Source organism: Watersipora subatra, chromosome 1, assembly GCF_963576615.1.
Source record: "Watersipora subatra chromosome 1, tzWatSuba1.1, whole genome shotgun sequence".
Taxonomy (NCBI): Eukaryota; Metazoa; Bryozoa; class Gymnolaemata; order Cheilostomatida; family Watersiporidae; genus Watersipora; species Watersipora subatra.
Window position 1 is genome coordinate 68,935,104 of NC_088708.1, and position 13,557 is coordinate 68,948,660.

At 36.1% G+C, this 13,557-nt stretch overlaps 1 protein-coding gene across 1 annotated transcript in view; it reads right to left on the reverse strand.

Annotated features, from left to right (window-relative positions):
- Positions 1–2,616: 2,616 nt before the first annotated feature.
- Positions 2,617–13,557, reverse strand: part of LOC137394373 (uncharacterized) — a 30,703-nt gene continuing 19,762 nt past the window's right edge. The window contains exons 10-17 of the mRNA XM_068081087.1: positions 12,380–12,564; positions 11,804–11,903; positions 11,007–11,068; positions 10,654–10,780; positions 6,169–6,302; positions 5,165–5,335; positions 4,772–4,894; positions 2,617–3,254 (exon numbers count right to left, since the gene is read on the reverse strand). Of these exons, the coding sequence (XP_067937188.1) occupies positions 3,117–3,254; positions 4,772–4,894; positions 5,165–5,335; positions 6,169–6,302; positions 10,654–10,780; positions 11,007–11,068; positions 11,804–11,903; positions 12,380–12,564 (1,040 nt within the window). The 3' untranslated portion in view covers positions 2,617–3,116. The remainder of the gene's footprint in view (positions 3,255–4,771; positions 4,895–5,164; positions 5,336–6,168; positions 6,303–10,653; positions 10,781–11,006; positions 11,069–11,803; positions 11,904–12,379; positions 12,565–13,557) is intronic.

Here is a 13,557-nt window from a genome sequence, read left to right on the forward strand (position 1 = left end):
TGGTGCGTATATATATATATCCTTTCTTTTTCCTCCTTATTTTTAAAATCAGACCACCTACACTTTTTAGGCTATAGCTGGTTTTGGAATAGTAGAATAGAGAGCATCCCGTGATAAATAGATTAATTTTTTCCTTATATTGTATATCCATTAGTACAACCAATTAATCTGAAATCTAGTTCGATTGCTAACTCCAAGTGATTTGTTTTTCATATACCATGTATACATATACATGTGTAATCTATTCTACCCCATCCCTTAGTTGCCTTACATACATACATACTACACCCTATCCACTAGTCATATCATTTACTCATTTAAGTTCTATTTAGTTTTTTTATAGTATTAGTGAGGTCGATATAATTTAGTATTCTTATGCTAACCTCAATAAGTATTATATACAAACAAACAAATAAGCTCACTGACATTTGGGCATGTCTGGAACCAGCTTAATGTGACAAAAAATTTCCACACCCGCTGATAAACTCTATTTTCCAGAAATATAGACATAGTATTGTTTGTGTTTTCATTTCTATTGATGTTCATGCAAAGATTTAAACCACTTTCACGAAGTCCTTTACTCCTATGCTGTAACGCTACTAAGCCCACCTAGTAAGGTGCAGTCAGCTCTGCCAAACATCGCAAATATTATTAAAACGCTAGCAGAATGTGTGCAGCAAATGTCTTCACACAAAAGACACAATAAATCTTCAACTTTTATACTCACCTCGAACAAACATCAAATGCGTTGCTTCTCGTAAGACTTCAGCCAATTTTCTTACATCGTTCACTTCTTCACATCCTTGTCTCCGGAGTTTCCATTTACGAGCAGCTATTATTCCACCCACTAAGGCACCGCTGCCAGCCAAAGCAGCACTTACGCTTACTGTGGCAACGAACGCCATTTTACCTTCTTGCTGCTAAGCCAACGTTTGAGTGATTAGCAAACACAGAGTTTTTGGTGAAGATATAACATATATACATGTATACACGTATATCGTCTTATTATATTTATCCAATCAGCAGTTGCTCCTGATATCTTATGTGGTAAGCGTCAAGTGTCATATATATATAAACTAGCTAAATGCCGAGTGTTGCACGGGAAATAAAAAGGTTTTTGCATAGAAAATTTATTTTTAACCAGCATATACCTATAAAACATTTACCATTCTAACTTCTAAATGAAAGTGTTTGTTTATTTGAGTGTGTGTCCGGCCAATGCATAATTTGAATATTCAAAAACTCAAGACATAGCTAACACAGATAGTTGAAAAACATTTATTATTTCTTCTGCTACACATTCGTTCAAGATTTAAAGCCACTTATAAACAGTAGCAGCTCATGTAGTTGCCTTTGGCTAAGTTTCTTTACTCAATAATTTTGAGTAACAACATATCAACTGATAGAGAAAAAAAATACTTTCTTTTAAGATCAACTTAAATTTGACGCAACCACATCTTTAAGCTAGTAAGTTGAGCTACATGTAATATTTTAATATTTACTATAATAAGAGCCACCGTCTAAACCATGCAGACACCTTACCATACACCTGACATCATTACACACCATGATCTCCCACGGCGCACTGGACTGCAAGCCCCCGTATTTTAACCAATCGCAATAAACAGGACATATGAATGATGACAGACAAACATTTGAATATGAATATATTGAAGTGTTTGTCGCGTGTCCAGTTAATAGCGATTGGTTAAAATACGGAGGCTTGCAGTTCAGGGTGCTGTGAGAGATCATGGGGTGTAATGATTATATGCACAATTATTCCGAAGCGGAGTTAAGTGTCTACACGGTTTAGTGGTAGTGCGCTTGGCACCAATGTACAGAGTCGATCCCTGTGAGGTGCAATTTTTTTTCCTAACACCCTTAGCTGGCTTTTGACAGACACGGCTCTTATTATAGTAAAGATTAAAACATTAGCTTAAATTACTAGCTTAAGTTACTCCAATTCATTGGGTAAGCAAACATAGTCAAAGGCAACTACATTACCTGCTACGGTTTATAAGTGGCTATAAATCTTTAACGAATGTGTAGCAGAAGAAATAAAAAATGTTTTTCAACTATCTGTGTTAGCTATGTCTTGAGTTTTTGAATATTCAAATTATGCATCGGCCGGACACACACCCAAATAAACAAACACTTTCATTTATAAGTTAGAATGGTAAATGTTTTATAGGTATATGCTGGTTAAAAATAAATTTTTTGTACAAAAATTTTTTATTACCCGTGCAACTCTGGGGATTCAGTAGTCTTTTATATAATAATGATACAATAGATATAATAAGATGATATATACATTTCATCTAATTATACTTATTGGATCATCTATTGCATAGTATAATAAGAAGATATACATATCATCTTATTATTTCTATCCAATCAGTTGCTATTGATAATCGCACTTAAAAACTGATTTGTGATAAATGCCAAGTGTCATCTTTTATATTTGTTTTGGACCACTCTGTTATCAACCTGTAAAAATACTTCAAATATTCGATAATTGGTGCTTCTCGTGGAAGTTTTCACGGAAGTTAACTGCTTATGGTTTGACATAAAAGGCATAGACAACTAACTCCCTAATCAGTGACAACAAATGCTTAGTTTATAAGCATGAGAGTGTTATTAAGATTGCCCATGTAGCAAACCAGAGGGTTCTGTGAAGCTACAAACTTTGGAACAAGAAATATAAGCTAAAAATTAAGTTTCTTGTTTCAATGAAAACGACAGTTACTGTGTTAGGAATACAAACATCAAGCAATTGATATCTGCATGTAGTTGTTCTGGTATGTCTCGTGATTTAATGTTTAACAAGTTGTCAGTAAACGATCATTTGTATGTCTCAAATCACCCACAGAAACGCTATAAAAATAGAGTAATAAAAATATGAATCACTGAGTCTATTCTGGTCGGATCAAGTGTGCTTTATCAACCAGGTATAAATAATGAAAGAGCTGTCGATTGTATAATACATGCTACCCGCTTGTAAAGCTTTACATGTGTGTTTAAATCAGGGCCTATGAACAGGCTGATGAGCAAAACACGCAGCCCAAGACTGGCCTAGAGTTGTCTCCTCTTAACACATCAATCTGTCATTGGAAACATTAGTCAGACTCTGCGAGTGTCTGCTGGTTACCGGCCTCTAGCTGTTTGAGTACCAGCCTCTTGTAGACACCATTGCTAGCAACCAACTCATCATGTGTTCCCTGTTCAGCTATGACACCCTTGTCTATCACTACAACCTGTTCATAAATAGAACACAATTAATCATAAGAGCATATATGATTTTTTCCTTCATGTTTACATTGATAAAAATGTACATATGAGTAGTTTAATACAATATTAGTCTGCAGATATCACTGTTGACAATCATGCAAAAAATATGTTAATATTACGATGTGTGCTTGTACTAAAGATGGCCCAATTCAACATACAAAAGCCGATCCAGATACCGCTTGACTGTTCTTCACTAAATACTAACCTAATCCAGATACCACTTGACTGTTCTTCATTAAATACTATCCTAATCCAGATACCGCTTGACTGTTTTTCACTAAATACTAACCTAATGCAAATACCACTTGACTGTTCTTCACTAAATACTATCCTAATCCAGATACCACTTGACTGTTCTTCACTAAATACTATCCTAATCCAGATACCGCTTGACTGTTCTTCACTAAATACTATCCTAATCCAGATACCGCTTGAGTGTTCTTCCCTAAATACTATCCTAATCCAGATACCGCTTGACTGTTTTTCACTAAATACTACCTTAATCCAGATACCACTTGACTGTTCTTCACTAAATACTATCCTAATCCAGATACCACTTGACTGTTCTTCACTAAATATTAACCTAATACAGACACCACTTGACCGTTCTTCACTAAATATTAACCTAATACAGATACCACTTGACTGTTCTTCACTAAATATTAACCTAATCCAGACACCACTTGACTGTTCTTCACTAAATATTAACCTAATCCAGACACCACTTGACTGTTCTTCACTAAATATTAACCTAATCCAGACACCACTTGACCGTTCTTCACTAAATATTAACCTAATCCAGATACCACTTGACTGTTCTTCACTAAATATTAACCTAATCCAGACACCACTTGACTGTTCTTCACTAAATATTAACCTAATCCAGACACCACTTGACCGTTCTTCACTAAATATTAACCTAATCCAGATACCACTTGACTGTTCTTCACTAAATATTAACCTAATCCAGACACCACTTGACTGTTCTTCACTAAATATTAACCTAATCCAGACACCACTTGACCGTTCTTCACTAAATATTAACCTAATCCAGATACCATCTACGATCTATCATGTGCATAGTTGACTGTTAAGTTTTTACAAAAAAATGTAGTTAAAATATTTCATTACCTTTTTAGTATTTAAAACAGAAAAAACATTTGAATGTAATTTAATTTTGTTATGTCCGTAAATAAAAGTATTGCTCTGCCTTCCCAGTTAATTTGCTATAATAGTTTTCATCATTAGAAATGGGAAATAAGACAGATCATTTACAACATAAACAGAAAGAATTGATTTTTAGTTTTGCAATCCCTGTATATATTCATTGCAGACTATATGTAAGTGCCTTAGACTGCTCTAATTACCCTAGCCCCTTTGTTATACTCATGTGTATTTCTACAAGCCTCAACAACCATACTAGTATCATATTGGTATATATGCATGCTCCAAAAAGTTAAGAAGAGTTAGGAGTTACCCTTACCTGGTCAGAATTTCTGACTGTGGAGAGTCGGTGAGCTATGATAAGTACAGTTCTACCTTTCATGGCTCGGTCTATAGCCTCCTGCACCAACTGCTCACTTTCAGCATCAAGAGCGCTAGTTGCCTACGCATGAACATTATAGACTAATCACAGAACATTATAGACTAACCGCAAACATTATAGAGTAAGAAATGATAACGCTGTGTCTATAGCAGTCAGATAACTATATGATTATAGATTGAACTTGTACAAGATATGGTATGGCAGATATGGCAAACACACTAAGAAACAAGGATTTCGGTGACATCCAATTAGTTTGTAGTTTTTTTAACTGCCAAGAAAATGAAGGAAGTCAGCTGTAAACGTGAGGTGATGAGCAGTTAATTGCCTTACCTCATCTAACAGCAATATGGCTGGATTCGTTATAAGGCTTCTGGCAATGGCCACTCTTTGTTTTTGTCCACCGGATAGCCGCACACCCCGCTCTCCAACTAGTGTATCATAGCCATCTGGAAACTGGGCTATAAAATTGTGTGAATTAGACTGCTTGGCAGCCTCTATTACCTGCAACAGTGTAAATACCTCATGTTTGTAGCTGGAACCAGCATGTCAGTCTTCACTAACACAAATATAGAGCGATGATAAAATAGGATTGTTGACTATTCATTGTAAACAAAATACCTAGAGATCAACTGCAAACCTTTCATTTGTTGTTTTGCTACAATCTGTTTACTTCAACAGAAATGAAAAAATTTTTAATTTTAAGAAAACCATTTTATGAGAATAGCCTAAGCATATCTGATGTTGAGCCATTTTAGCAGTTGTAGGCAAGAGCTATAGGCTTAAAAGTGAAAGTAGAGAATAATGCTGGCAGTAAAGGTCTTCATGGATATACAAAACTAGACAATAAAATTAATGAATTAATAATTGCTCTATTATACGATGAAATACATCAGCGAAATAAATAATGAGGTGATTTTACATATAAAGTCAACAGTAAATTTAAATTCAAGAAAATGTGGATTTGTAATGCGAATACAGTGAGTTTATGTATTTTCAAATAAACTTTGCCATTAGCTATTAATCTGAGCTAGTCCTGCTGTATTTGAGCCCCTTTTGATTATTACAGAGAATATTCAAAATACCATGATGAAATTTCCAAACCTTTTAACTAACATTATTAGGGCATACAAGGAATGTAAACTTAACTATGAGTTACATATTAAATATGTTATAATTAGGGCATACAAGTAATGTAAACTTACCTATGAGTTACATATTAAATATGTTATTATTAGGGCATACGAGTAATGTAAACTTAATTTAGAGTTACATATCAAATATTTTATCAAATATGTTAAACACATTTTAACAGCAAAACGCAAAACACTTCTCACCTGTTCATCTGTTGCATTGGTCCCATAGGCAATATTGTCCTTGATCGAACAAGCAAATAGAGTTGGCTCTTGATTAACTAGAGACATTTTGGTTCTAAACCAAAGTGGATCAAGATGTCGTATGCTGATGCCACCTGAAACATGCATTATATTAATATCACTTAGGTAAACTTCACCTTCTAGTAGCATGTATCTCATATCTCATGAACCACACTCTCACACACAGTACAGAATGTTGGATATTTAAAGTCATACAAAACACCATGTGATCTCTGGAGTCGTACAGAACGTCGCGTAATATCTGATGTCGTAGAGAACGCTACAGTATGTGATATCTGGGGTCGTAGAAAACATCGTGTGCTATCTGGGGTCATACAAAATGCCATGTGATATCTAGGGTAATACAGAACACCTTATTAATATGATGATATCTGAAACCGTAGAGAACACAGTATGGTATCTGAGATTTTGTAGAACACTGTGTGATATCTGATGTCATCAAATTTTGACAAGTATGAGTAGGCTGCAAGTTGAGTTTTCATCTAATTCTAGGACCAAAAGTTGACTACCTTAGAATAATTCGCTAGGGTTCAAAGGGTTACAGAGAATAAATCTTGTAATAGGTCATTCAGTTAGTAGGTCATTCTCTGACTGGAGGTTATTTGGTGACTCTGCTGACTTTAGTTTGATCGTTATTTCATAAAATAATGGCCTACTGTAAAACTTTTTCATTTAGATTAAAGATAGACTCTGAATAGATGCATTATGTTGTACATATAAGATATGTGAATATAAGAGATGTGCATATGAGAGTTGTGCATATATGAGATGTCAGACTAAACTGTTTATTAAATAATTTCATAGCATCTAGATTTATCAGATTGAAAGTGGTTAAGTGTTAGTGCAAAGCATTGGTATGCTGGATGCTTCATTACAAAACAATGTTATTGTAAAATGACAGTATGTGAGTGTATTGAACATTAAGCCTGGACCCGACATAATTTTTTTCCCACTTAATCTTACGCCCAAGTAAACTTGGTAGCGAAGTTTCGCTTTGTTTTTTGCAATCCCAGTTTATATCGGATTAAAAATTTTGGTTGTTTTGCGCGTAATAGAGTTTCAGTAAACAGTAGACGCTATACTTTCATACGCTGCTATAATATATACATCTTAAAACGTAAATTCCACATAACGTAAAAAATTTATGTAAAAAATCTTTTGCATGGTAATATGCAAAAATTCCATGCAATGTAAAGTGTGAAGTCAGCAAAAGTTTTCAAACTCGATTTGAATAATGTGCATAGCGTGGTTAGCCTTACAAATATCACTCTTCCTCTTGCTGCACTTTTGGGAGAAAACGACGCGCAGGGTTATCTCTATTTTATACACTAGTCTAGTCTATCATGAGAGATCATCAGGTGTGTCAATAAAGCAATGAGAATAAGTAGTTGTGCAATTAATGGTATTGAGAAATACTTAAAGACGATTGGGTGTCACAAGTTGGAGTATCGTCGAAAGCCATCTCTTATTATAACCTTGAACCCTGGAAACAAAAAGATTTTTGTTTTGCTTTATTTTAGAAATAAAACATATTTTATTGTTTTCCTTTTGTAAAATAGACCTCGCTGTCTAGAATAAAGGTGTGCATTCTCCTTAAAGCACATCAATTACATAAGTACTTTTTCAGAATCAGTGTCATTAACTCTCCATGTACAGATTATTTTTATGATAAATTAGATTCCAAGCACCATACTATATTTTCCTGATGATATTATGCACTAGCCTAATCTTTTTATTGTGATGTTGAGGGGCACGACTGAGGCTAATTAATTTCAAGTATTGCGTGATCTCGCAAGAGTGCAATCTACATATAGTCCTATGGCCACGCCACTGCAGGTCACAATTTAATCGATGTGATTTCATTACCTTTACCACCATGGGTGGTTAACAACCAGGTATGTTGTTAGTAGTCATTTCTGTTTTTGTTTAATTTTGTTGTAGAAGTCAATTGAATTAATTCAATCGTTGGGGTTGACTCACTGCAGTCTGGGACTGTTCAAAATAGAGAAGCCTACTGTAAATAACTTAATCTGTCTATAAGCTAGTATTATACACAAAGTGATTAATTTAACTGTCTAATACACCTGTTTTTTATTTTCCATATACTGTAATTTATTCGAATATAATACGGTATAAATAATTTAATTTTTATATTTTTTTCTTTTTGATATTTAATTACTAATTAGTTATTAATCAAGTTATTATTCATTTCTGTATGGGACAAACAATTCCATCATATAATACGATGTAATAATAATTACTATAAATGTTTAAAATGAACGAAAGGATGAAAAAAGCAAACACTAACAATCACCCGAAATCTATTAACCCAGAACACGTGTTTGTATTTGTTGGGCATTAGCATGATCCCCGGGCATTGTTGATTATCTAGAATGCTAGTTTATTATTAGCGCTCTCTGGGTTTAAGAGCACCGATTGTCACAGAAAAGCGCAGCCTCGATGGCAGCGAAAGGGATCGATGACATAAGGCTAAATGATAATTATGACATCACATTGTGGGAACCACAACCAAATGTTTTTTTTTATTGCAGAACATACTTTTGACGCCCTGTTTTTCATAGTTCTACTATTCTTTGTGTATCGAATATAGGCTCATTCGAGAGCCAAGACTCTGATGTATTGAAATATATGATAAAAGTACTTATGTAATTGATGTGCTTTAACTTATTGTAAAAATACCGTAATCATGAACCATAGACTGAGTGAAAGTGATGAGAAAAAAAGAGAACAGTTGTCGATGCAAGCTAATAATACTACAGTTACTGTACAGTCATTAGATTAATAAGTTAAGTCTAGACTTTTTCCTGTTCAAAGGGGTGGGTTTGGAAAGATAATGGAACAGATCAGGCAATTTTCATATAATTTATTGTTCATATACTCTAAAATTCCTATAACGTAAACGTTCCGGAATGGATTGTTTACGTTGGAGGAACGTCTACTGCAATTCTAAATTTTAAGTTGATAGAGAAGTAGTTTTTGAGACATCGCCAAAATACCGAGGGCACCTCAAATCGACCGAGAAATGAAAAATAGCTGACAGACAGAACATCAGTTTCTAGTGATAAACACACTCTATCTGACTCGGTATTCTGCAATCACTATGTTTCTTCAGTCGCTTCTAAAATATCACTTCTTTGAAAAAGTGTGAAAACAAATTATTTACTCTATTTAATTTCTGTTTTCTCATTGAGTTCAGCAAAGTTTAAAAATGATATTCAGGTCAAAAGTATTATTGTGTTTTTCTAAAGGCTTTCACAGTTGATAGAACGCTCTAAGTTGTTAATACGCTCTAAGATCAGAGGACTTGCTTGTATGAACAAGACTAAGCTTCGCTGTGTTAAAAGTGCTACTATTATATGTGATGCAAAGCATAGACACCGAGAGCTAATATTATATGTGATGCAAAGCATAGACACCGAGAGCTAATAGTATATGTGATGCAAAGCATAGACACCGAGAGCTAATATTATATGTGATGCAAAGCATAGACACCGAGAGCTAATAGTATATGTGATGCAAAGCATAGACACCGAGGGGGTTTAACGAACATTTGCTTTACTGTACCGTTGTTCAAAAAGCCAGCACTAGAGATGATCCACAAGACAATTTTCTTTAAAAAATGCAGGAAATTTTTCAAACTTTCTCAGAGCCAAACAATAAAATCAAGTCCTGTTTATGAAATACAGAAGTTATACCCACGTGTAGGCTGTCTTGACAAACTGTTGTTTTTGCGGAGTTGTTACCCCGTCGAGCGAGCGAGCAACACAACAGCTTGTCACAAGACGTACTGCACCTGATGCATCAGCTGCACTTATAGGGAGTTGTTCTCTTCCGTCTATGCGGCTTGGTTGCGATGTTATGTCGGTCACTCCATTGGTAATCATAACGAATTTTGCACAAAAATTTATGTAGAAAAAATAAAATTACAACGTTTAACCAGCGACCCGTCTCTGCGATAAACTTTAGTAGAACCTGAGAACTTAGACAACAACAGCGACTAAACATGTCATTATTTGTGCGCTCAGTCAGTTTTATTACTATTTTTGTATCAGTCAGTTTTATTTGTTCTTATGGATTTTACTTTCAATTTATTTTATTCTTAAATTCTACTTACGTTTACAACAGAAACTGGTCTTTGGTTAACTGTCGTAATCTTATTTTTTTCTGCATAAACTTTTCTGCGAAATCCGTTATGATTGCCGATGGAGCGACTGCCATAACATCACAGCCACGCCGCATAGATGGAAGAGAACAACTCCCTTTCAGTGCAGCTGATGCATCAGGTGCAATACGTCTTGTGACAAGCTGTTGTGATGCTCGCCCGCTCGACGGGGGAACAACTCCGCAAAAACAACAGTTTGTCAACACAGGCTAACCCACGCGCCAACTGGCCTAATGGCTCACTCAAGTATATCTCTCCAGAGTTACAATCATAGAATCGCTCAATGAGTGAAACCACAGTTGACTTTCCTCCACCAGATGGTCCGACCAGAGCCACGACTTTACCAGGCTGAATGCTCAGTGTCACACCCTGCATGACAATCATTGCATAAAGCAGCTGACACTTTTTCATCAGGAAAGTTAACACGACACATCAACACTATGATATATAGTAACATCTAAACAAGCTTTTATTTCATATGTACAAAAAATACCAAATAAATCCCAAAAAGTACAAAAAATCCCACAAAATATGAAAAAAACCCAAAAAATACACTGTAAATTCATGATAGAGCTCAGGCTAAACCTTGTCTCACCTTGAGCACCTCATAGTCTGGCCTAGATGGGTAAGTAAAGTGAACGTCACTGAACTCTACAGCTGCAAATACAATGAGTGTGTTACCAAGGCTATAGAAATGAACATCATAACAGATCATACACATCACTTACTGTCTCTGCTATAGAAATGGGATTCAGGTAAAAAGAAGTAACAAGTTTTTAAGTGACCAGCTACTGTTGAGCAACTCGTGGAATGGAGAGACCAAAAAATATTAACCATCATCATCATCATGACAGCCAATTCAAGGCATGCAACCCTAGCTAAAAACATACTATATCATTTATAAGTTTAAAATTGAAACTGAGATAATTGAAAACCTTTATTTTGATCATTTTAGTTGATAGTTTACAGACTCAACAAGACTTCCTGAACAATTTGCAGCTACGACAGTAGCTATGAGACTGGTGAGATCGGACAACTAAAGCTGTCTGAGTCATGACTCACGAGTCATACTTTTGCAGCTGATATTCTCATTCAGTCTCACGGCACTCCTCGGAGTTATTCGCACAGCTCGCACAGCCTCATAAATAGTGTCAAAATTACCAACCAAAACAGGCAGCAATGTCTTCTTCAGTAGGCAAAATACCATTACACCATTTTACTACACTGATCACATATTTAATTTGCAGGTGAAACCTTTGGCCTTTTGTAGAGAAGAAGCAAAAACACTCACTTGGCCTTAAAAAATAGCAGGCAAAGGTTAGGATTGATCCAGAGGTGAAAATCATATTATTGGTAGAGACGTAAACTATTGAGTAAAATGGCCTCCAATACCTGGTGTGAACTCGCATGGCTCCTCACGACAGCTATCACTAACCACTACTTTAGGTTCCTGGTCCAGTATCTCAAACATCCTGTCTGACGCACCAACAGCCTGAAAACAATGCAATCACTTGAGCAAAACAAGGAACATGTCTGACTGTATGCACTGTAGGTAAACACACCTGATGCCATCGCTGACTACATACATGTATCTAAGGCTATAGCTCATGTATCTCACATCCCTAAGTCTATGGCTCAGGTACCTCACATCTCCAAGGCTATGCCTCACGTATCTCACATCTATGAGGCTAAGGCTCACATATTTCACACCTATAAGGCTATGACTCACGTATCTCACATCTCTAAGGCTAAGGCTCACATATCTCACATCTCTAAAGCTGGGACTCCCGTATCTCACATCTCTAAGGGGATGGCTCCCGTATCTCACATCAATAAGGCTAAAGCTCACATATCTCACATTTCTAAGGCTAAGACTCACGTATCTCACATCCCTGAGGCTAGGACTCACATATCTCACATTTCTAAGGCTAAGGCTCACGTATCTCACATCTCTAAGGCTTAACCTACCTGCATAAACTCACCATACAATGATGAGATGACTGCGAGACCCCCAGCAATAGATACGGTGTAGACGAGAAAAGAGGTGAGGGTGCCTACAGAAAGTTGCTGCTCAAACACTAGCTTCCCACCATACCACATGGCAAGGCAGATGGCTCCGAACGCTGCTATGCTCACCCATCCACTGAACACACCTTACAAAGATAGGAACTTCATACAACAAAAGTTAAAACTCACCATTATTTCATCAAAATCTCCTAACAACTCTAAAGATACCCGAGAAAGGATTACTACAAGAGTTGTCACAAATTACAACCTGGCAGAGGCTCAATGTATAGTCATTGTTATTGGTTGCATTGAGGGAAACAGTTTTAGTGGAATCCAACCATTATATCACACGAAATACAAAACAGGGCCGATAACAAAAACAACATTGTAGGGGTTTGGATTTGAGCCAGACCAATAAGAATATCTCACTGAACATTTCAGCATTGCTAGTAACTGGTGGTCCAAATAAACTAAAAAGTGCGGAATGTTCTGTAAACTACAGCCAGAATATTCAGAGCAACAGTAAGACCGGTTTGCTAGCGCAAATAACAGCAACTCATAAACATTAACTCTTATTGGTAGTGGTAGCCCTTAAGAGGGCTGTTGTGATTGGCTGGCTAACAGTGACGACATTGTTGCCGTTACACAGAACTATTCATGGTTTTTAAATCCTTTACTTCCTTCAACTTGGCATACTTTGCTCTCAAATAGTGTCGGTAAACATTCCTCACAGCCGCAATCGAATCTCTTTGCAACAGAAGACTAGCAATCATATGCTCTTGTCCATCCCTAGTTTTGGCTCTCTCCAACCGCACCGACACATGCCTTAGCCGCTCCTCGACTATCTCTAACTGAGAAGATGCCGCTAGAATATGGTCACACGTTTCCTGTTCTAAATCTTCAAGCATGTCTTTGTTGAAGGGTTTCACGCTGTAACTGTTCATGGCGACTTCCATAGCAGAAACTCAAATGAGAGTGAGGTATGGTAAAACCAACATATATACGGAGACAAAATGTCATCAAAACAAAAACAATGCACTAAGGTGGTCATTTTAGTGGCAAGTGTCAAATATGGCAAAATAAGTTCGCAATAGCCAGTCTCTCTTACACAATTCTCTATATATCTGCTATTATAGAAC